The 15,880-nt window shown below is 51.3% G+C and overlaps 1 protein-coding gene across 3 annotated transcripts; it reads left to right on the top strand.

The window, feature by feature from the left end:
* The first annotated feature begins 618 nt into the window (after nucleotides 1-618).
* LOC102940786 (zinc finger protein 436) lies at nucleotides 619-14,038 on the top strand. Of its 3 annotated transcripts, none has more exons than XM_037899183.2 (4): nucleotides 619-768; nucleotides 1,288-1,414; nucleotides 1,520-1,636; nucleotides 11,665-14,038. In XM_037899183.2, the coding sequence occupies exons 1-4, from the start codon at nucleotides 745-747 to the stop codon at nucleotides 13,191-13,193; spliced, it is 1,797 nt and encodes a 598-aa protein (XP_037755111.1). In that variant the 5' UTR covers nucleotides 619-744; the 3' UTR covers nucleotides 13,194-14,038. The 3 variants fall into 3 exon arrangements, with proteins under 3 accessions (XP_037755111.1, XP_037755112.1, XP_037755110.1); XM_037899184.2 differs by having other exon boundaries at nucleotides 632-768; nucleotides 1,285-1,414; nucleotides 11,668-14,038; XM_037899182.2 differs by having other exon boundaries at nucleotides 634-768; nucleotides 1,285-1,414.
* The last annotated feature ends 1,842 nt before the right edge of the window (nucleotides 14,039-15,880 follow it).

The raw sequence follows: 15,880 nt of genomic DNA, 5'->3' as shown, positions 1-15,880 counted from the left end.
CGGCCTTTTTTAATAAACTCTTGGTCTGGGTCCAGGAGATCAGACCTGCCGAAATTAACTCGAGCTCGGGCTGCCACCACTGAAGTCTCTGCCTGGGGGGCAGCGGCTTTCACCTGGCCAGCTCAGGGCGGGGATGTGGATCCCCCAGACATGGGGCATCACTTTGTCACGTAAGTGACACTTCCTTGGGCCCTCGGTGGGTTTCGTCCCCTCTGCCCCTTCCTCTTGCCCAGGAACAAGCCGCGGGCCCCCTTCTACTCCAGGCTCTCGCCCTTCCCCGTGGGCCCCGCACTCCAGGAGGGGCAGCACGGGGCGGTCCCAGGGAACTCCCACCGCAGCTGCCCCTGCTGGGGACCTCTCCCCTGCCGCAGCCCGCGCCTCCTGCGAGCCGCCCGCGAAGAGCCGCCCGTGATGGACCCACGGGGGGTGAGTCCCGGCGCCCGGACTTGGGACCCCGGTGTGCGAAGTACCCGCCGCTTTATGCCCCTGTCCCGGGGCCCGGGCCAGGGCAGCGGCTTGTCTCCAGCAGCCTCGGGCCGGGCCCCGCCCCGCGTTCCCCCGCCCCGCGGCAGAGGCTCCCAGCCGGGCCGCACGTGGGGGGCGGGGCCGGAAGGTCCCTGCGCGGGAGGCGCAGGCGCGGGGCCGTTAGGGCCGTTGGCGGCGGGCGGGGCCTTCCCGGACACCAGGGGCGGGAGGTCGCTGCCCGGGCGGAGGAAGCGGCCGGGGCCGGAGCCGAGCCCGGCGATGGCTGCAGCGGGGCCGGCGCAGGTAGGACGCGGGGCGGGGACTCCCCGGCCGGGCACTGGCTGGTCCCGGCTGGGGCCGAGGGGGCCGGGTCCCTCCCGCGCTAGTGACCCCGGGGCTGGGGGCTGCCGCAGCCGGAGCGCTGGGGCCGGGGAGCGGCGCTTGGGGGCCCCGGGCCGGGCGGACACGCGGAGCCGGGCCGAGGAGCCCCGAGGCGGCCGAGCCGGGGCCGGGAGCGGGGCCGAGCACAGGCCTGGGGCGGAGGCGGGGACTCCGGCGGGGGGAGGAGCCTGGTCCCTGCCCTGGGATTCGGGCCCTTCCCAGCGCCCCGCCCCAGAGCCCCGTGGGGAGCCGAGGGCGACTCCTGTCCCCGGCCAGCAGGGCCCGAGTCCCCGGGGGGCTGTGCGGGGGGGTGTCCCTGGGTCACAGCTGCTGGGCTGGGGGTTCCCCGGGGGCCGCTGCCCTAGAACCCGCGTCCCCTGCTGAGAGCCCGGGCTGGGGCTGGAGCGGAGGGTGCTGAGTGTGTAACGCTTGTGCCAGCAGCTGCGGGTGGCGTTTGAGGACGTGGCTCTGTATTTCAGCCGGGAGGAGTGGGAGCTCTTGTCCCGGCCAGAGAAGCAGCTGTACCGGGACCAGATGCTGAGGAATTACCGGACCCTTGTTTCCCTGGGTAAGGATGAGATCGGGGCCCTGTTGTGCTGGGCTTCACCAACATATAAACGTGTCCCTGCTCCCAAAACTTTAGTACAAAACTGATTATTTCCCCCCCAAACAGGCTATTCAGGTTCCACACCGGACATAATCCACCAGATCGAGCTAGGGGAGCCAGAGCTCTGGACCTGGGATGCTGAGAACTCCCGGCAAAGCTCTGGGCCTGAGAGCCCCTCCTCAGGTGAGTCATAATAATCCAGTCCCTTCTGATTTACACTTCTGCTAGTGGAGAGCTCCTTAATGTAGAAGGCAAAGGCAGAGCGAGATCCATTGGCTGGGAGCTAAAGGGGACAAATGGAGGCTGGAAATTAGGGGCCAGTGTTTATCTGGGAGGGGAATGAACCATTGAGAGAGCTCCCCTAGGGACAGGTTGGATTCTCCATCACTGGGAGCCTGTCAGTGGAGATGGGGCATCTCTTTCTCAAAGCCCTGCTGTAACTCAGCCAGCAGTTACTGGGCTGGAGGCAGGAATGGTTGGGGGAGATTCTCTGACTAGGATAGGCTGGAAGGGTACAATGAGCCTGTCTGGCCTTGACATTTATGAATCCTAGAAACATAGGATTAGAAGGGACTTCGGTAGGTCATCTAGTTCAGTCCCCTGCACTGAGGTATATATCTACCGTATATACTCGTTCATAAGCCGAATATTTTTGGTAAAAAAGTGACGCATCAAAGAGCGGGGGTCGGCTTATAAATGGGTCTACACCAAAATTTGAAGATTTTAAACTCTATGGAATCGTCAAATTCAATATCTAATACATTGTCGTTTTGTTTACCTGGAGCGTCTGGAGGCATGGAGCCCCTCAGCTCCCTGTGGCCGTGGTTCACTGTTCCCAGCCATTGAGAACGGTGAACCGCGGCCACAGGGAGCTGAGGGGCTCCATGCCTGCAGACGCTCCAGGTAAACAAAACGTCCCAACCCGCCAGCGGCTTATCCTGACAGGCTGGGAGCCAAAGTTTGCTGACCCATTTATTGATGTCAATAGTGCAGCCTTTTAAAGTTGCAAAGGCTTTGTTTAGTGGACTAGATTGGCTTGAAAGGAATACTAAAAGAGCAGTGCTGCAGAGCTGCATGACATTTGACCCATGCGTTCCACAAAATGCTAGGCCTTACAAGTCAATCAGAAAAGTACAATGAACAATAGTACTATAGCACTGGTGTCTGTCTGCTACTTTGTAATTTGATCTCTTCATGCATTTCTACCAATGGAACTCATAAGTCTTGAGCCAATATGAAAATATAACATGCAGAATCGATGGAATCTCTAATAAAATTGAAATAGCCTGTTATCCCCACAGACATGCCAATCTACAGGGCTGCTTTGAAATAAACAAAGAACAATAATAATTTGACAGTGATAAAGCAGGTGACATTCCTATATAAAGTCCTACAAAATCTATAACTACAATAATAATAATCTATTTTCATACTAGTATTTAAAATGAACAACGGTGAAATCAAAAGAAAAAGGTCTGCTTATCACGCAGCATTCAAACTTAAAGTTGTTGAATATGCAGAAGCAAACAATAATTGTGCCGCTGCTCGTGAATTCTGTATCAATGAGAAGCAAGTAAGAGAATGGCGAAAAAATAAAACAACACTAAAAGACATGCCAAGAAGCAAGAAAAAATGTCCAACGAGGTGCGCTTCATTTCCTGAGCTGGAGAAAGATCTCAATAATTGGGTTGTTGAATGTCGACAAAATGGGTACATTGTCACTCGAACTGGAATTCGTCTGCGTGCACTGCAAATGTCAAAAGACGACAAATACAAGTCAGTAAAGCCATCAATGTTTGTCGCATCAGCAGGTTGGTGTACTCGCTTCATGAACCGTCATGGTCTCTGTCTTTGTCAGCGAACAAAGATAGCGCAAAAGCTGCCGAGAGATCTGGAAGAAAAAATCGAATCTTTCCAAAGGTTTATTATAAAATATCGAAAGGAATATGCATTTGAACTGTCACAAATAGGAAATATGGACGAAACACCGATGACATTTGATCTCCCGAGCAACAGAACGGTAACTGGTGTTGGTGAAAAAACAGTTTTTTAATTAAAACCACTGGCCATGAAAAAATCCATTTACAGTAGTTTTATCGTGTTTGGCAAATGGATCAAAACTCACTCCTGTTGTTATTTTTAGAAGAAAAATCTTGCCTAAAATCATGAAATTTCCTGCTGGTATCATCGTATGTGCACACGAAAAGGGATGGATGGATGGATGGATGAAAGTGGGACTATTGAATGGCTGGAAAAAGTCTGGAATAAGAGACCAGGAGCACTTTTCAAGAAACCTGCTATACTTGTTTGGGACATGTTCAGGGCACACAAGACGGATGAGGTGAAAAATGTGGCCAAAAATATGAAAACTACTTTGGCTGTAATACCTGAAGGCTTAACTTCAGTTCTACAACCGCTTGATGTCTGCCTGAACAAACCCTTTAAAGACAGGCTATGCAAAATGTGGTCTGAATGGATGTGCTCAGGCATGGCAAAGTTGACAAAAGGCGGGAATCTTATGAAGCCCGAAATCAGTCTGGTCACCCAGTGGATCAAGGACGCGTGGGTGTCCATTCCCTCCGCAATTATAGAAAAATCATTTAGGAAATGCTGTGTCAGCAATGCACTCGACGGGTCAGAAGATGGTGCCATATTTGATGATAACAGGACAGAGGCTGATGATGAGAAGGAATCTGAGTCTGAAGATGATACTGCCGACATCTACGATGACAATGCAGGTGCAGATGTGACTGAAGCTGAGTTTAATGAACTGTTTGGTGAATCAGAGGCTGATTCAGACTTCGAAGGATTTTAAGACTTTTTAAAGTCTCATATTGTTCTAAGTTACTTGTTTTAAATATCCATTTACTGATTTTAAATATTGACTGTAATTTTGAAGGTGAGTACATATTTGTTCAGTTATTATTATAACAACAACAGGTTTTTCGTTAGATTACATTAAAATAATTCTAGCAAAACTTTTGAGTGTGTCTTGTGATGCCAGCTTTTAAAATATAGCAGGGGTTAGAAAACTTTGGCTCCTGGCCCATCAGGGTAAGCCGCTGGTGGGTCGGGGCGTTTTGTTTACTTGGAGCATCTGCAGGCACAGAGCCCCTCAACTCCCTGTGGCTGCGGTTTGCCGTTCCCAGCCAATGGGAACTGCGGGAAGTGGCGCCACTTCCCACAGCTCCCATTGGCTGGGAACGGCAAACCGTGGCCACTGGGAGTTGAGGGGCTCTGTGCCTGTGAACGCTCCAGGTAAACAAAATGTCCAGGCCCGCTAGCAGCTTACCCTAACGGGCCAGGAGCCAAAGTTTGCCAACCCCTGACGTATAGGGTCGGCTTATGAAAGGGTCATACAGTTTTTGCTATTTTTACCTATCCGTCTTGGGGGGGTTGGCTTATAAATGGACGGGCTAATGAACGAGTATATACAGTAGTCCATCCCTGACAGGTATCTGTCTAAACTGTTCTTAGAAACCTCCAATGATGGAGATTCCACAACCTCCCCAGGTAATTTGTTCCAGTGCTTAATTACCCTTACAGTTTGGAAGTTTTTCCTAATATCTAACCTAAATCTCCCTTGCTGAAATTTAAGCCCATTACTTCTTGTGCTGGCCTTGGGAGAACAATTTATCACCCTCCTGTTTGTAACAGTCTTCGAGAATGTAAAGGCTGTTATCAGGTCGTCCCCCTGCCCCCCTCCCCCAGTCTTCTCTTCTCCAGACTAAACAAACCCAATTTTTTCAATCTTTTTTCATGGGTCATGTTTTCTAGGTCTTTAATCATTCTTGTTGCTCTCCTCTGATCCTCTCCAGTTTGTCCATATCTTTTCTGAAGTGTGGGGTCCAGAACTGGATACAGTACTCCAGTTGAGGCTTTATCAGTGCTGAGTAGAGTGGAAGAATTACTTCTCGCATCTTGCTTGCAGCACTCCTGCTAATACATCCCAGAATAATATTTGCTTTTTTTCCCCCAAAAAACTATTCCATTGTTGACTCATATTTAGTTTGTGATTCACTATAACCCCAGATGGTTCTCGCAGTACTCTTTGCTAGGCAGTCATTTCCCATTCTGTATATGTGTAATTGATTATTCCTACCTAAGTGTAGTACTTGGCATATGGTCTTATAGAATTTAATCCTATTTAATTCTAACCATTTCTCCAGTTTGTCAAGATCATTTTGAATTCTAATCCTGTGCTCTAATACGCTTGCAATACCTCCCATCTTTAAATTGTTTGTAAACTTTGACTGTATTCTCTATGCCGTTGCCAAATCATTTATGAAGATGTTGAACAGAACTGGACCCAGGCCAGATCCCTGTGGGATCCAGCTCATTTTGAACCATAACCACTACTCTCTGAGTGCGGTTTTCCAACCAGTTGTGCAGTTATAGTAGGCTTGTGTCAAGGTTCCTTCCCCACTCTGAACTCTAGGGTACAGATGTGGGGACCTGCATGAAAGACCCCCTAAGCTTATTTTTACCCACTTAGGTTAAAACCTTCCCCAAGGTACAAGCTTTGCCTTGTCATTGAACAGTATGCTGCCACCACCAAGCGTTTTAAACAAAGAACAGGGAAAGAGCCCACTTGGAGACGTCTTCCCCCAAAATATTCCCCCCACCCCCCAAGCCCTACACTCCCTTTCCTGGGGAAGGCTTGATAATAATCCTCACCAATTGGTACAGGTGAACACAGACCCAAACCCGTGGATCTTAAGAACAATGAAAAATCAATCAGGTTCTTAAAAGAAGAATTTTAATTAAAGAAAGGGTAAAAGAATCACCTCTGTAAAATCAGGATGGTAAATATCTTACAGGGTAATCAGATTCAAAACATAGAGAATCCCTCTAGGCAAAACCTTAAGTTACAAAAAGACACACAAACAGGAATACACGTTCCCTCCAGCACAGCTTATTTTACAAGCCATTAAACAAAAGAAAATTTAACACATTTTCTAGCTAGATTACTTACTAATTTTACAGGAGTTGTAAGGCTTGCATTCCTGATCTGTGCCTGGCAAAAGCATCACACAGACAGACCAACCCTTTATTCCCCCCCTCCAGATTTGAAAGAATCTTGTCCCCTCATTGGCCATTTTGGGTCAGGTGCCAGTGGGGTTACCGTAGCTTCTTAACCCTTTACAGGTGAAAGGATTTTGCCTCTGGCCAGGAGGGATTTTATAGCACTGTATACTGAAAGGTGGTCACCCTTCCCTTTATATTTATGACAGTTTGTCTAAGCTATGTTTCTCTAGTTTGTTTATGAGAGGGTCATATAAGACAGTATCAAAAGCCTTACTAAAGTCAAGATGTGACATCTGCTGCTTCTGCCCTATCTACAAGGCTTGTTAACTGCCAGAAAAGGATGTTAGGTTGGTTTGACGTAATTTGTTCTTGACAAATCCATGCTGACTGTTATTTATTACTTTTACTCCTGGGGAGATTCTGCGTGACTGTGCGCCCGCAGAAAACAGCTCCCCCGCAGAATTCCTGTGCCTCCCTGCAGAAAATGGCAGGGAAGCCACAGAGTGGGAGGTGCGGGGGATGGGAATGTGACCATGTGTGCAGTTGTTTGGGGGGGATTGCTCCCCCCCCAACAGAGGTGAGGCATGGGGGGGCACACAGGGTTTTGGGCCACTGCCCCCCCCGCACTATTTTCTGCAAGCACAGAAGCTGCCCAGCTGAAGGAGGCTGCCTCTCAGCTCTGCTGACTCTGCAGCTGAATGTGGCCTCCTGGGTCTTATTCCCAGTCGTGCTCCCCTTCTGTGTACTGGGAACCTTCCTATTTTCTGTGCAAGAGTGAGTGCCCACGGTGAGGCTGGGTAAGGGTTGGGGGAGACGGAAAGGAGGGAACAGGGAGTGAGGGGGTGGGGGGAAGAGGCAGTGGGAAAGGAAGGGGGTGGAATAGTGCAGGGGGAGGGGAATGTGGAAGTGAGGGGAGGGGGATGGAGAAGAAAAGGAGATGGAATTGTGGAGGGAAGCAGGAGCCTGGCATGCAGCGTCCCCTCAGCAGCAGCTGGGGCTTCCCTGTTAAGCAGGCCCATCAAACCCTCACCCTGACAAGCCCTACCCCTCTACACCTGGACCATTCTGACGAGCCACCCAGACCCCGCCTGCTGAGCCCCAACCATCTTCACCTGGATCTCCTCCAGAGTCCCATAGCCCCTGCACCCAGAACCTCACAACGAGTTCCTGTGCATCCAGATCTCACACTGAGCCCCGCACCCAGATTTCCCCACACAGAAACCTCTCACCCAACATCTGGATCTCCCCACATTAAGCCCTGCCACACTTGGATCCTGCTGAGCTGAGCCTGCCCACCGACACCTGGTTCACCTGGCGCAGAGTGGCAGGGTCCCACGGTGTTTGTGGGGCAGGCCCAGCCCTTGGACTGTGTCAAGGACAGGTGCAGCCTCACTGCTGAATCCCTGTACTGTGGGAGGCGAGGGCTTCAGAGTGATCTCCCACCTTAGTGCAGCCAGTGGCCTGTGTTCTCCACTGCCATGCTGGAGCCACATGTATTTATTGACGAATAAAATTTGCTGAATTTTAAAATATTGTGCACATTATTTCTCATTTTTTTGGCGGAGAATTTTTAATTTTTTGGCACTGAATTCCCTCAGGAGTACACTTTATTTCCTTCTAGGTGCTTACAAGTAGAATGTTTGATTGCTTGCTCCGTTATGTTTCCAGGTACTGAACTTAAGCTGACTGGTCTATAATTCCCTGAGTTGTCCTTATCCCCTTTCTGTAGCTAGGTACTATATTTGCCCTTTTCCAGTTCTCAGGTTTCTCTACCATCCTCCACGAGTTCTCAGAGATCTCTTCTTCCATTTCCTTAATATTCTAGCATGTATTTCATCAGGCCCTGCTGACTTGAAGACATCTAACATGTCTAAATAATTCATAGCTATTTCTTTTCCTATTTTAGGCTCAGATCCTACTCCATTTCCACTGATGTTCACTATGTTAGTTGACCGATCACAGCTAACTTTTTTGGTGAAACTGAAACAAAAGAGGCATTTAGCAGTTCGGCCACTGCTGCGTTTTCTCTTATTGTCTTTCCCTCCTCATTTAGTAATAGGCCTAGCCTGTCCTTGGTCTTCCTCTTGTTTCCCATGTATTTGTGAAATGCGTTCTTGTTCCCCTTTATATGACTAGCTAGTTTAATGTTGTTTTTTGCCTTGGCCTTTCTAATTTTGTCCCTACATGCTTGTGGGTTTGTTTTTTTAATATTCATCCTTTGTAATTTGACCTAGTTTCCACTTCTTGTATGACTCTTTTTTGAGTTTCCGGTCATTGAAGATCTCCTGGTTAAGCCAGGGAGTCTTATTATCATACTTCCCATCTTTCCTACTCATTGGATATCTGTGACCTACGATGGGACCTAAAAATGATGGGGCCTCAAAGCCATGACAAAGAAATGGACTGGAGATGGGGCTGTGATGAACTTGGAAGAGGGGTAGGATAGTGATATGGGACAATGTGGGGTGGGAGATTTGAGGGGTGCTGAGGGAAAGAGTGATGTCTATAGAGGCATTTAGAGGCTGCATTTACCTAGTGCAGCAGTTCTCAAACTTTAGCAACCCGAGGGCCCCATTTTGATTTAAAATTCGTGGACCCCCCAAGCCAAGTTCTAAATTTTCCCTGGAGGTGCTCAACCCCTGCTACGCCCCAGGCCCTGCCCCCACCCCCACCCAACCTCTTCCCGCCCCCCACTCCACCCCAACCCTCCTCTTTCTGTTCCCTCCCCTGAGCGCGCCCCATCCCCGCTACTCCACCTCCCTCCCAGCGCCTCCTGCTCGCTACTGAACAGCTCTTCTGAGGCATGCAGGAGACACTGGGAGGGAAGGGGAGGAGTTGATCAGCAGGGCCAGTGGGGGACATGACTTGCGGAACCCCAGGACCCCAGTTGGAGAATGGCTGACCTAGGGGGTAGGACAGTGCAGTAGGATTCAAAAGATCTTGATTCAGTTCTAGAAGCGAATCACTACAGCTTCACCATGCCTCAGTTACCCCACCTGCATAATGGAGAGGGCACTGGGACTGTGAGGATAAAATCCATCTGTGTGTGTCAGTAGATCTGGCACTGGGGGTCAGACGAGCACCTGGCTAGAAAGACACGCCTGTTGTTCCATAGACCACATCACCTTCTTCTAGGCTTCCAACACCTCAAAAAGTCATATCAAGGCAAGGGGTGCCCTAGAGATTTTTCAGATGGGTTTCATGCCTCTGCCCCTTCTGACTCAAGCTGTTGTGCTGATGCTCTATGGCCCTGGGCACCTGGATACAGACATAGCTCAGCCAGGGGCAAAAACCTGCTCGCAGCCTGGGAGAGCACTGGCCCTTGGCAGAGAAGGCGCTGTCCTCTCAAGGTTCCCACCCCCCCTGCCTCTGCCACTTCACTTCACATGTGACCTCTCAACTGGAGAAACCTGTCCCCAGTGAGCAAGGAGAAAGCTGGGAATGACTCAGGGCAGGGCAGGATCAGGCACGTATGATGAGTGCGAGTTCATGCCATATGGAGGACGCCATTTTGTAGAGCAGGTCTCAGGCACTTGCAGCGTTTCACTGTAATGCTCTAAAACTGCCCCACTTTCCAGGCAGCTGCTGCGGGGGGAGGGAGCAGACGTGTTTGGGGGCCAGACAAAATCATCCTGTGGGCCAGGATTTGGGAGTACCCTGGTGTATGGGCTGGGTGTGAGGGAGAGGGAGTGGGATGGCCTTTGTCACATCCCCTCCCCTCCCGCTCTCTCAGTGTCACGAAATCTTTGTCATTTACATTGCTTCAGTGTCCACGCTTAGGACAGCCCTCAGCCTTAACAAGGTTTGTGATGGTCTGTAGATCAAAGGCCTGCTGTGTGGCAGCCATTAACCCCTTCCAGCTCAGCAGCGTCACTGATTGGGTTGTAAAACAATGCAAACATGGTTTTTAAGGTTACATCACACAGACCCTGAGTGACTTGTCATCCCCTCAAACCCCCACCCTCTTAAGGTTTTTAGGTTTAGTTTAGATTTAGTTTTGCACAAAGAATGAAACATGAGGCCAAAGGTAAATGACTTCTTTAGAAGGAATTCCTTGTAAAGGACTCACTCCCCCACAGGAATAAGCTACGTTGTGCTAAGCAGCTTTATACCAGTCTCACTGCATCCACATGAGGGGATTGTAGCCCCTCAGCTAGTTTCAAACCAATATAGTTTAAACAGTGCAAACACTGGGGAACAGGACTCATGCTACAAAACAGGAGAAAGTGAATAACTAGCCACATGTAAATAAAAACTTCTGATTGAAATAAAACCAAAATCAGTGTGAAAAGAAACCCCAGACCCTGTTTGTTAGCACTTAGAGCCCCTAGTTCTGGATGAGGGCCCCATTGTGTCAAGTGCTACCTGTATCCTGGGCAGGCTACAATTTAAGCCTAAAACAAGACCCAAAAAGTACATGGCGCACGTGGGAACAGGCGCTAGGCGCTGCACAAACACCATAGGGTATCATAGAATATCAGGGTTGGAAGGGACCTCAGGAGGTCATCTAGTCCAACCCCCTGCTTAAAGCAGGACCAATCCCCAATTTTTGCCCTGGTTCCCTAAATAGCCCCCTCAAGGATTGAACTCACAACCCTAGGTTTAGCAGGCCAATGCTCAGACCACTGAGCTATCCCTCCCCCAGATGGGGGCTGTTTGTGATGGGTTACACTCAGAGCCCTCCTGCTTCTAGAGCATCCAAGAACCACCCTGAGTCAGGCTGCAGATTTGTCACAGCATTTTGTATCAGAAATTATGGAGCAGTTACAGTAAATTTAGTAAAAGTCACAGGTCACATGTATTTTTAAAAAAAACCTGCCCTCCTCCTGCCAAGGGGGCACAAACCGCCCAAAGAAGCACCTTCCCCTCAGCGCTGCAACCCTAACCCCAGCCTGGTAGAGGTGATCTGGGTGGCAAAGCCATTCACTGAAGTTTGGCTCGTCTCCCCCGCCATCATGACTGGGGGCGGGGGCAAATCTGAGTGGCACTGTAACCTCGCAGGCCAGGTCTCAGTGCCCGGAGTGAGGTGTTGGGTCCAGCCCTGTGGGACAGGAGCTGCCATTGCAGGCAGAGGCACCCATCCAAAAAACAGTCACTGACAAATGGGGAAATTGTTCCATCTGTGACATTTTTCCATAGCCTTAACCGTGAGCTAACACCAGGATTGTCTGTGCTCTCTCCAGCAGGACTCAGGATCCCGGGAGGAACGAGGACACAGTCTGAATGTGGGGAGGGCGCAGCAGGAAAGGATCCCACATCCCACAGAGGGATCCGTGCACAGGACACAGTCCATCCCCGGGGTAAACTCAGCCAGAGACTGGACCTGGCTGCACACCAGAGACTCCCCATCGGCCAGCGCCCGCACCGCTGCATCAATTGTGGCAAGAGGTTCAGCAACTCCTCCGCGCTGACCCAGCACCAGCGCACGCACACTGGGGAGATGCATCGCTGCGCTGACTGTGGCAGGAGCTTCAGACAGTTCTCAATCCTGAGAATACACCGGCGTACGCACACCAAGGAGCGGCTGTACTGCTGCACTGACTGCGGCAAGGGCTTTGCACGGAGCTCAAACCTAAGAATACACCAGCGCACGCACACCGGGGAGCGGCCCTACCACTGTGGTGACTGCGGCAAGAACTTTGCAGAGAGCTCAACCCTGAGACGACACCAGCGCATACACAGTGGGGAGCGGCCCTACCACTGTGCTGACTGTGGCAAGAGCTTTGCACGGAACTCAAGCCTGAGAACACACCAGCGCACGCACACTGGGGAGCGGTCATACCACTGTGCTGACTGCGGCAAGAGCTTTGCACGGAACTCAAGCCTGAGAACACATCAGCGCGCACACACCGGGGAGTGGTCATACCACTGTGCTGACTGTGGTAAGGTATTCAGCAGTGCCAAGACGCTGACCCTTCACCAGCCCATGCACACCGGGGAGCGGCCACACCGCTGTGCTGACTGTGGCAAGGGCTTTGGACGGAGCTCACACCTGAGAACACACCAGCGCACGCACACTGGGGAGCGGCCGCACCGCTGTGCTGACTGTGGCAAGGGCTTTGCACAGATTTCACACCTGAGAGTACATCAGCGCACACACACCGGGGAGCGGCCGCACCGCTGTGCTGAGTGTGGCAAGGGCTTTGCACAGATTGCACACCTGAGAGCACACCAGCGCGCACACACTAAGGAGCGGCCGCACCACTGTGCTGACTGCAGCAAGGGCTTTGCAGAGAGCTCAAAGCTGAGAAGACAACAGCACACAAACACCGGGAAGCGGTCGCACCGCTGTGCTGACTGTGGCAAGGGCTTTGCAGAGAGCTCACACCTGAGAAGACACCAACGCATACACACCGGGGAGCGGCCACACCGCTGTGCTGACTGCGGGAAGGGCTTTGCACAGATTGCACACCTGAGAGCACACCAGCGCACGCACACCGGGGAGCGGCCACACCGCTGTGCTAACTGCGGCAAGGGCTTTGTACAGATTTCACACCTGAGAGTACATCAACGCACGCACACTGGGGAGCGGCCGCACTGCTGTGCTGACTGTGGCAAGGGCTTTGTACAGATTTCACACCTGAGAGTACATCAGTTCACCCACACCGGGGAGCGGCCGCATCGCTGTGCTGACTGTGGCAAGGGCTTTGTACAGATTTCACACCTGAGAAGACACCAGTGCACACACCAGGGAGTGGCTGCACCACTGTGACGGTTCTGGCAAGAACTTCAGCAAAATGAGTGCACTGACCAAGCACCAGTGCACGCACAATGGGGACAGGCCATTCCGATGCACTGACTGCGGCAAGAGCTTTACATGGGCCTCCTTGATATCACATTGGTGCATTCACAGCTGAGAGCAGCAGTACAGCTGTGCTGATTGGGGCAAGTGCTTTGCTAGATTGGCCAACCTCACCTGGCACCAGGTCACTCGCACCAGTGCCCCTCTGCCACCGCCAGGGCCTGAGGGGCTTCTGGCAGCCCGTGGGCCTGACGCAGCGCCAGCAGATGGAGACCAGGGAGTGGTCCTGTCCCCATGATGCCAAGCAGAGACTGCGGGGGGGCAGGGAAGGGGACTTGGTTGAGCAGCGTGGGGAAGAGCAGACAGGTGGAGGGAATTTAGAGCAGATGGTCACAGCCTTCTCCATTAGGGAGCTGTCCCCCCCATGTAGGTGGGATCCAGCCAGGTTTCTCTCTGTCTCCGTCCCAACTCACTCACGCATCTAGCTGGGATGCAGCCAAGACTCTCACACACACATGACTCCCTCACGCATCTAGATGGGACTCAGCCAGGAACTTCCCCCCACACCTATCTCGGTGCCAGCCAACAGGTGACTCTTGGGTAACATCTAGAGGTGGGATTTGCAGTCCTGTCTCAGTATGGATTGGGCTGAGGAGCGGGTCAGGACAGCCTGGTCTGTGTTATTGAAAGAAGACTCAGGAACTGCTCATGCTGTCTATTTTAAATAGAAATGTGATGAAGAAGAACTACATCCCTAATGTGTAACACAGGTCTGTCTAACCAGGTGTTTGTTTGCTATTAAAGAAGTTGTTGCATTCGAGTTTCCCATTACTCCTGGGGGAATTCTGCACTTAAGAATACAGTGAACAATATTTTAAAATTCTGCATAATTTGTTTGTCAAAATAACACAGTATAATCACACTAGTTTCAATTATTTTGCTAATTTATTTCAAAATACTTGTCAGCAAGTATGTCTGTAACAATACAGACAGCAAAAAAGATTCCTTACTAGGCATATTAATACAGAATGTTGAGTAATAATTCATGTAAAATACAATATAGAAATGTATTTCCCGCACCCCTCAGAAGTGGTGCAAAGGCTTGGGGGAGTCGGGTAACGGAGGAGTGAGGGAGAGGGAAGTACTTGCTGGGAGGAGCCTGGGAGTGAACCAGGAAAGTTGGTGGGTGTGGGTGGCAGAAGTATAGAAAAGATTTTTTGAGGGGGTGGGGGATTCCTAGAGCAGATCATTTAACAAAACATCCCATCTGGAGAATCCACCAGGACCTTGGTAAATTGTTCCAAAATGGTTAATTACCTTCACTGTCAGAAATGTCCGCCTTATTTCCAGGCTGAATGTGTCTTGCTTCAACTTTTCAGCTATTGGATCATGTTATACCTTTGTCAGTTAGACTGAAGAGCCCATTATGAAATATTTGTTCCCTATGTGATACTTACAGACTATAAGCAAGTCACCCCTTACCTTCTCTTTGTTAAAGGAAACAGAGAGAGTTCTGTGCGTTCATGGGATCCCACGGAACATGGCCATGACCCGGGCCTTCTGCGTACTTTCCCAGGGCAGACCCCAAGAATCCTGGTTCTAGGGCTCCTGGAAGGCGCCCCTGAAAGTGGGCTACTTGCAGGGGTCAGGTCAGCTAGGAGCAGCCACTGGCCTGCTCTCCAACTAACTTTGTTGCCTGGCAACTAGCAGGCCCAGCTGCCCTGGCCTGGAGCTGCCTGACTGGCCGCAGGGCCAGCAGCCTGGTTTATAAGATCAGCAGCAATAACAGAGCACTGGCTGCTCAACATGCTCCTTGGCTGCAGTTGCGTTTGGTCCTGTCCCTGCTGGGCTGTGTCTAGTTCTGCTCCTGCTCCAGCCCCAGCCTGCTCCTGCTCTGGCCCCAGTCCCAGCTCCATGCTGGCTTTCGACTCCCAACTCTGATCCTTGGCTGTGACTCCAGTTACCCTTTGGCTTCTAACTCCCAGCTCCAACCCTTGGCTCTGCCTCAGGACCCGTCCTTTCTGAGTTCAGACTCTTGCTCTGCCCATTAGGCCAGACCACCCACGACTCAGCCAGTGACAAAAAGGACAGGGGATTGGGAGCCTGTTGGGTGGAGGGCCGGGGGACAGGGCACACCGAGATTGGACAGGGTGAGACAGGGACTGGCTGGACAAGGAAACGGGCAAGGAACCAGTGGTGGGAGAGGGGAGATACAGATCAGACGAGGAGCTGTGGGGAACTAGGACTGGCTGGGCAAGGAGAACTTGGGACTCACTGGGGAAGACGAGTGGGACTGGACTGAGTAGCTGCGAGTTGGGAAGAGGCAGGACTAGGACAGGTTGGAGGGAATAGGACAGAAGGGGACAAATTTTGGGGAATTGAGCTGACTCCTCCTGATGGCAAGAGCTGGATTTATCCCTAGCTAGGCTGTGCACAGAAATAAGAGGGCAGGTCAGGGCCTGTAATGTGGGTTCCCCATTAGGGAAGTCAGATCTCTCCTGAGCTCATTCAGTACCGTCTCTGCGGTCAATGTCTGTCAGCACCTTCACGGCCACCTCCGCTCCGTAGCGCTTGGTGCAGTACCTGATCAGCACATCGTTAATAGCTGTGGCAGCCCGTATGTCTAGCTTCTTGCAGGGAATGAGCTTCACCCCCTT

This window comes from Chelonia mydas, chromosome 6 (assembly GCF_015237465.2).
Source record: "Chelonia mydas isolate rCheMyd1 chromosome 6, rCheMyd1.pri.v2, whole genome shotgun sequence".
Classification (NCBI taxonomy): Eukaryota; Metazoa; Chordata; order Testudines; family Cheloniidae; genus Chelonia; species Chelonia mydas.
The sequence above is the reverse complement of the archived record's forward strand: the minus strand, read 5'-3'. Positions and strand labels throughout refer to the sequence as shown.

Bases quoted from the DNA above. Each gene is read 5' to 3' on its own strand.
- LOC102940786 (XM_037899182.2), top strand. From the start codon at position 745: ATGGCTGCAGCGGGGCCGGCGCAG. The intron at 769-1,284 runs GTAGGACGCGGG...CGCTTGTGCCAG, and splicing joins CTGCAGCGGGGCCGGCGCAG to CAGCTGCGGGTGGCGTTTGA. The intron at 1,637-11,664 runs GTGAGTCATAAT...TGCTCTCTCCAG, and splicing joins GCCTGAGAGCCCCTCCTCAG to CAGGACTCAGGATCCCGGGA.